Source organism: Lolium rigidum, chromosome 2 (genome assembly GCF_022539505.1).
Source record: "Lolium rigidum isolate FL_2022 chromosome 2, APGP_CSIRO_Lrig_0.1, whole genome shotgun sequence".
NCBI lineage: Eukaryota > Viridiplantae > Streptophyta > Magnoliopsida > Poales > Poaceae > Lolium > Lolium rigidum.
In genome coordinates this window covers 236,059,176-236,067,477 of record NC_061509.1, presented here as the reverse complement: position 1 = coordinate 236,067,477, position 8,302 = coordinate 236,059,176, and the positions used below count along the sequence as shown (strand labels likewise).

The window sequence follows — 8,302 nt, the reverse complement described above, 5'->3', positions numbered from 1 at the left end:
ATACTTCAGTGATCAAAATCAGTACACCATAAATAAATATAAAAGATAACTGATATCATCATTGAACACGCTGAACACAAACAGTACAAAAGAGGTAACAACACATTTATTTCTTTGTCGCAACCACAACTTTAGTCCGGATTTCAGCAAGTTACCGGGTCTTGAAGAGCTCAGCAGTCAGGAGTGCTATTCCTTCTCAGAAGAAATAGACCTTGTATAAACCCACCAGTAAAAAAAACTGCAGGTGGACTCACACACCAAAGCAAAACAAAACAAAACAAAAAAGTACTTTAGGGGGTACTAGAGAACACATAACAATACTACGGCCAATATGCACCGCCTTGTCAAATGGCCTGGGAACAAAAAGGAAAGCCACTTCACTGCACGATCATTTGGCTGCCATGGGGAGGGGGGTGAATAAGAACGGAGAACAGTAATGTGATACCTACAGCACTACCTTGACACCTACCTGCTGAACCCTTAACAACACTTTAACGCTACTCTCCTGTCACCTTTTATTGCGATTGTTCAACTACGAGGAAGTTAAATTCACAGAGCGTTTCCTGTTATGATGGGCTGTTTCTTGTCACTTGAAGTATGATGAAATGTATAATCTTACTCCAATGTCAACCGGACTATCCTCACCACCAATTGCATGAAGAACCACCGGGATGTCGCTCAGGTAGCGTATCACCAGGGGCAGAGCGGCTGGGGCAACATCAGCTTTCACTGCGTCATCGCTCAGCAAAACTGAATCGGCAGCAGCAGGACCGCCAGCCTCTATCGCTCCTGGTTCATCTTTGTCTTCAGATAACATTAATTCGGATGGGTTCACCACCACTGCGACTTCCTCAATTGCTCTACTACATTTGAACTGGCTTCCTCTCCTTTGGGCAGGCTTGTTCCTGCATGCATCGAGCACTAAAGTTCCAGTTGCTTCCAGCCATTCAGTAGATAATCCCTCAACTTCATCATAGTATATCCTTCGTTCCATCTACACCAGAAAATCATGATCAGGTGACCAAGAAACAAAATAAAACATAGGAGTTCTTCCATCAGATGAGGTTAGCCAAAGTCATACCGAAAGCTTGGGCACATAAACTGACATGAACCTTGGTCCAACCCCCAAAACTCTAGCGTTGGAGACCATGGTCTGCAAAAGTAAACCAGAAATCTTAAAATAAAGCTTACCAACGAACGAACTTAGTTGGAGAAGGTGAAAGATGATGATGCACCATTATACCTCATTTCTCTTTAGCAGAGCCCACATGTAGAGCTTTTGTCCAGCTTCTTCTGCACGCCGACTGGCCCATTTCCTTTCATTACAATATTCGGCAGCACCCCCAAGACAATCAGAGTTAGGGACCATAAACTTCTTAGCTGCGGCAGACAGTGCTTCTCTCCCTTCTTTGGTTTCAGCAGCATCCTTACTAAACTGGAGGCCTGTAAAGCATCTATCCACTGTTTCACAAGATTTAGTTTTGACTCCATTCCGCCCAGTGGAAATTTCCCTTTGCTTCAGATACATCTGTTCAGCTTCAAGTACTGCACTCAGTGTCCTATGAACAATTATATCAGGATATCTTCGAAGTGGTGAAGTAAAGTGTGTATACAAAGGGACAGATAGCGCATAATGGGCCCAATCATCCTTGCTTATCACATCCCCTGTGCAAAAGTATTCTGCTGACTGCATTTGCTTTGATGCATAAAACATGAGAATATCAAACATGACAGGATCATCTTGCAACTCTTCCTTTATTCTACAAATTGAAAGATGAAGCTGACCAGATGATGAAGAATCCAACTCAAAACCATTTTTAGCACAAAATGCCTCAAACTCTCTGAGCTTCCGTGGATTAGGTTCAGGGTGCCTACGAAGTAGAGCGCAATCAGGGAATGCATTTGATATAACTTCTGCAGCTGCCATATTCGCCAACAACATTAACTCCTCAACAATGAAACATGCATCGTTCCTTTTATAGCGATAGCTATCACATGGAGCCCCATCTTCATCAAATAGGATCATAGGCTTTGAAGTATCAAGAGAGAGAGCTCCAGCCTTGAATCTAATATCCTTCAGGTTTTTCGAGATCTCATATAGGCATCTAAGGGACTTTATAATATCCTCCTGTTTAAGCATGCCATGCACTTGAAGAGACGCAGCTGCAGATCTGAACTGGTTGGCATCACTGGAAATCAGATCTTGTACAAGATCATATGACAGCTTGCAGCATGAAAAGATAATGGTACGACCAATCCAGCGATTAACTATGCTCCCATGAGGATCAATGTCCCAAATAACTGAAAAGGCAAGCCTGTCTACCCCAGGATTAAGCGAAACAAGTTCTTCTGAAAGTCTTGAAGGCAGCATCGATACTTTGCGGCGCAAGGTGTAAACACTAGTAGATCGCGTCTGGGCCTCAGCATCTAATGCCGTCTCTGGATGAACAAAGTAAGAAACATCTGCAATATGGACCCCAATACGGACAATTCCTCCAGAAAGTGTCTCAATAGATATTGCGTCATCAAGATCTGACGCAGTAGGAGGGTCTATTGTAAAGGTCAGGACATTTCTCAGATCCTTTCTTGCTGCAAGTTCTTCCTGTGGGATTTTCCAAGACATGTCAGGGAGACATGCCATGGACTTAGACAAAAATTGAGTACTACATATCTCATTCTCAAACAATATAGCATCCATGTGTGTTTCAACCTGCCCCCCCTTTCCAAACAACTGTAAAACACGAGCCCAGGGATAGGGGCTTTCCTCGTTCCAATCATGAATCTGTGCACCAACTAATTCCTTCTCAATAGCTATATCACCTTCTTTCAGCCTCTGTCTGATACTATCTGGTAAAGTGCTAACACTAACAATCATCTGAGGGAACTTGGGATCAGTAGGCAAGAGATGAACCAAGCCTGTCAGAGACGATGATGCTATATGGTTCATCCTATTCGAACCCTGCATATTCATCTGATCAGGGAATTCTGAGAAAGGAGCAACGAAACCTACAACGGCACCACGGCGAGGAGACTTCTTTATGACAGATACAACTTTCCCGGTAGGGCGTCTGCTTGGGTGACTGCATATCACAGAACATATCCTCTGTAATGCTCTTGCAGACTCTGTATTTCCTTCATCCAGGCCCTCATGATTCTCTGGGACAATAGCATGCCCATTTTCACACATAACAGCTTGACTAAAACCACTGTTCTTGTGATGGTTATGCATCCTGTCCGGAACAGGTTGGCCATTACTGCACTTTTCAAACCTGCAGCTGGCATCTGCCTGTCCTTTCTTCAAATCATGATTCCCATTTGTTTCACTAACTTCACGAGAAACAGAAACTCCTCCCGGCGCAGGGTTGGATGCGATGTTTTGTCCTTTCATTCTAGTCCAGTAAACAACAGGATCCACCGTGATGGCAACAATATCACCTTCAATCTGCAAAGTAGGTAATGAGTGAGCATATCATTGTAAGCAAAAAAAAAGTTATGGTGTGGTATAATACAACATACTCCCTCCGTCCTAAAATGTAAGGCACTATTTTTTTGCAGTCTTTGATGCACAACTTTGACCAATAATATATACTAAAATATATGGATTGAGAATGTACAAATCATATCGTTGCATTTGTCTTCCAGTTCTCTTTCATTCATATATATTAATAACAAGTTTACGGACATACTGTACGTAAAAAAGTCATAGTCAAAGTTGTAAGTCATAGACCAGTGAAATTTAAGGGTGCGTTATATTTTGGGACGGATGGAGTATGAAGGTATATAACTATATATCATAGGAAAATGTAAGTGAACAGAACTTAACATGCATAATTCCATATATAACTATATGATAACACATCAGGACAAGAGTACTTGTACAAACATATTGCTAAAATATTTCCCATGCATGAATGTTTGTACTAAATAAGGCAATCTGGAGATTGTTTTCTCAGGATTAAAGCGGCAGAAACAGATAATGTACCAGCATAAAGGGTGCAGGTCAAAATTCACCAAAGGGACAGACTAAATCTTTAACAGAATATTTCACACCGAGCAAAATGATAACAACACAAACATAACTTATCTTGCAGCTTTGCTTGAATCATTTACAGGTGCAAGAGCTCTTGAGGTGATCCGTTGCCACATACTAAAAATGCAGGCTTCAAGCATGCTATTTCGTATATGGGCAAGTTGAACTTGAAACTAAGGGCATACTGTTTGGTTGCATTACACATACAGGATATACTATATGCATTGGTGTGTTTGTTTGTATGGACTGTAACATCTCATTCTGTATGGTGGGATAAATATTGGAGGAGTATTCCCCCTACATGCTGATTGCTGAAACATTCCATTCACCAGAATTTATCAGATCACATGTCATGCTAAAGTCAATTCGAGAACATGCAAAGAGCGGGTAATTTGTAATGTGCATGACCAATTTGTGGGAGGGCACGTCAGACATAGGTTTCGAGCATACTTCCTCGTAGTCGCAAACAATCGAAAGTTAAACAAAAGTCAAAAGACCAAGTCCTGTGACACGACAAACTTAATAGCAGATGATGCAAAAAAGCAAAATGGCCAACATTGTACAGAATTTTGCAGTACATGTATGGATGACCCTATATGAAGAGCATCCATGTGTTTGTATGTATGGACTATACCATCCCCATTCTGGAGGAGTATCCCCACCATATGCCGATTGCTGACCCATTCCATTAACCAAAATTATCAGTTGGCATGGCACACTTTCATGCCAGCAAAAAATCATGCCAAGGGCAGGCAATTTGTAATGTGCTTGCTTGGTCTCACGTGCATTCTTTCTAGAAGTCAAAAACAATCGGAAGTTGAAAGAAGTAAAAAAATGCCCAATCCTGTGGCATGACACAACAACTGGAAAGTACATTACGCAGAATGACAGGCTCTTAACGTATTTTGTTCTTGGGCCCGTCTCTAGCCAAATATGGCAAGCATTTTGTTTCCCGGGTGAGTTCCTTCCTAGCACATTGTAATTCCCAAAGTGGGTTAAATCAAGAATAATTCAATGCTGATACTAGTGTGACAGGCTTAAAGAAGTAGTATTAATTAAGACTCTGAACTATCTAGTGTCCACTGCTAATGTGGGGTTGCTACTAATTACACAGAGTTATCACCTCAGATAGAGTATAACTTTGTAGTAATACACTTTCACTCATGCTGCAGGTGTGTCCAAGTAGAAACATGAACTTACCGCTCGGTTCTGCGCCGTCCCTGTGATGAGAATATCCACCGGGATGCCATCGATGGTGCAGTACGCCTGCAGCACCACCACAAATGTTACAAACAAGCAGCACGGACAGGTTACAGTAAGAAGGTAGCAGATGATGGGGAAGTGGATGCTCGCCTCGTTTCGGTTGTGAGCGTTGACGCGGAGCTTGCCGGTGAAGACGGTCCCTCTCTGCACAGCGTAGTAGGCAACAACAGCAAGCAGAATTCGAAACATCAGTTCAGGTGAAGGTAGTACGGCGAAGGGAATGTGGGAAGGGCGGGCGGGCGCGATCCGGTGTAGTACCTTGAGTGCGTCCTGGACGACGTGGTCGGCCCAGTGGGGCTGGAAGAAGAGCCTCCGCGGGGCTCCCCCGGGGGCGGTCCCCACCACGGGGCCCCGCGGCTCGGCGCGGGACGGCGTGGGGAGAAGGGGGCAGGACTGCCTCGTCCCCGCGGCGTCGGGGCGGGGGTCGGGGCGCGCGGGCGGCGGCATCGATCTGCTGGGCCTCGGCCCGGACGAGGTGGCCACGTCGAGGGCGGCCTGTGGTGGGGGAGCGGAGGCGGGGGCGGGGGTGGCGGGCGTCTTGGGGCGGCGGGTGGGGCGGCGGCGGCGCCTCCGCTCGGCCTCGTCCTCCGTGTGGGGCGTCGGGGTGGTGTGGATGGGGAGGGCGGCGGTGTGGTCTCCGTTGGCCGTCATGCGCGCGCGGGAGTGAGGTGACGTTGGTGAGCTGGGAGAGGGGAGGGGCGCGAGGGTTGTGGGAACCCTAGATCTGGAGGAGGCGGCGGCGTGTGCGTGTGCGTCGATGCGGACGGGAGAGAGAGGGGGAAGGAAATGAAGTATCGGAGGTCGAGGAGAGGGGTAGAGAGGGATAGAGGCCGAGGCGAGGCGAGGCGGTGGCGGTGGGTTGGAGAAGGGGACAGGATATAATAGAGGTGGGAGGGCACGGAGGAGAAGAGACGGACGGCGCGGCGGTTTTGGGATATTGTGGCCTGTAGGGGAATGCGTGCGTACGTGGCGTTGGCGTCCGCGCTCTTCTCTCGTCGCGAATGCGGTGAGAGGAGGACGGCGGGGAGGGTTTGGTCGGCGGCCGCCGGCCGACTGTTGCTTTTCCCGATGCGTCGTCGCTTTCCGCTCGAGGTGCCGGAGTACGCAATAATACCTACCTACTGGGCTAGCCTAGTGGCCTGCATCGCCGTACGTCCTTCGCTTTGCCATGGCCCTGGCCCATGGGTGCGTGGCGGCGTCTGCGTGCACGACGCGTTGATATCTTGGCTCCGGCTCAAGTGCTGCAACTCTGCGGGCCGATGCAAAACCAACACTAAGAGCATCTCGCTAAATCCAGCGATTTTTTCGTCCGGATTGGAGAAAATTTTGGCCTGGAAGGTCCATTTTCCCAGCCACGAGTCCATGATGGATGTAACGTATACGGCGAATTCAGACAAAATTTGGCGAGTTCGTTATCAAATAGGAGAATGTTATCCAATTAGTCTTCAATTAAGACTGTCAGGACAAGAAGAAGTCTCAATCATTGAATATTCAATGAGAAAGGAAACAAGCTTATAATATTGGAGGAAATCATGGAAGTAAAGGAAGTAATAGTTGTTTGATGTCAAACACTAATGGATTCCAGGAAGAATCTGGACAAGGGATATATTCAATTATATTCAGTGAGATCACCACGGAGTTCGAGAAAAGTCGTAGTATGCATAAGTCAGAACCACACTCCAGAAACGTGAGAGAGATCAAACTTCGAGGACGAAGTTTAGTTTAAGGGGTAGAGACTGTAATATCCCGAGTATTTGGGGTTACAAAAATAGAGGAAGCGAGATGTGTGCATTGCATTCATGCATAGAAAATCCGGGAATTTTCGCGCTTTAAAGTAAAAGCTGTCACGATGAATCGAAGTTTCACTTGACCTTGGTGGAATTGAAGTAGCTCATCAAGTCAAGTGCTATAAACCTCGAGTGTGACCTTTGTTAAAACCTGTTTTGGGTAAAGATGATTTGATCTAAGGGGTTAGATCAAATGGAACTAACACAACAACACTTTACTCAATGATCAACTACTTGATCTTATAACGAGATCATAATATGGTAATCATTGCCATAACACAAGGACATCTCGCTCAATTACAAACCAAGTAACAATAAAATGGAGAAACCATTATCGACTTATCTTTTCCATGTCTTAAACTAATCCATGATCCTACCATGAACCTCATGGTATTCATTTTACTTCAACATTGGAGTTATAACAAGGAGATCCACTCAAGAAGTATATAATCTTCTACATTCCAAATTATTGTACATCAAACCCAGAGAGGTGAGAGATCTATATTATTTATTAGAGAAGCAATAATAAACCTGGAGTTAAACCTTGGAAATACATCCATGTATTCCAAACATCACTTTGAAGAAGAACCCTATGATATTATTCCAGACCATTCCTAGAGAGAGAACCATTTATATTAACCATAGATATTGGTGACCACATAATTATCTTTGGAGAATAACCTTAGGTTAGTATTGAAGTCCTTCCCAAGTGAGAGAGACCATTCATATCAATTCTAGCTTTACCTATTAATGAACAAAGAACAATCTTTGAACTAAAGTATTGGGTTGTAAACCATTTCATCTTGGAGTGGTGAGATAACCAAATACCAAGTGAAATAAGACTATATCCATGAATTAGTGAAATAAGGAGTGGAATAATCCAACTAAGTTAAGCAATTGAATCTTTAGCTCAGCAACCTAAATAAATATTAGGAGTACACCATAAACCCTAGAATAAACCATTCCTGTATGAGAGAACTCAAGCTATAGAGTTACACTCAAGATAGTTGAGGCAACACCTGGATTTGAGGGAGAGAACTATTCTTATAACTAGATGACCATATCATCATTGTTTGAGTAGAACCCTAACGAATATCTCGTGCATTCTCCTGGGATATAACCTAGTGAGATAACCATAGCCATGTTCATCCTATAAAGTGAAATAGAAGTGCTATACCTTAGTTGATCAAGACAATGCTTGATCATGGAAGTGAGAAACCTA

The 8,302-nt window shown here is 44.5% G+C and overlaps 1 protein-coding gene across 1 annotated transcript; it reads right to left on the bottom strand.

The window, feature by feature from the left end:
* Nucleotides 1–275: 275 nt before the first annotated feature.
* LOC124690667 (DIS3-like exonuclease 2) lies at nucleotides 276–5,323 on the bottom strand (the record flags this gene model as incomplete). Its single annotated transcript, XM_047224026.1, has 4 exons — nucleotides 276–994; nucleotides 1,082–1,153; nucleotides 1,244–3,442; nucleotides 5,231–5,323. Coding segments are annotated over 4 exons (2,772 nt in total), but the record flags the coding sequence as incomplete, so codon positions are not given.
* Between the last annotated feature and the right edge of the window lie 2,979 nt (nucleotides 5,324–8,302).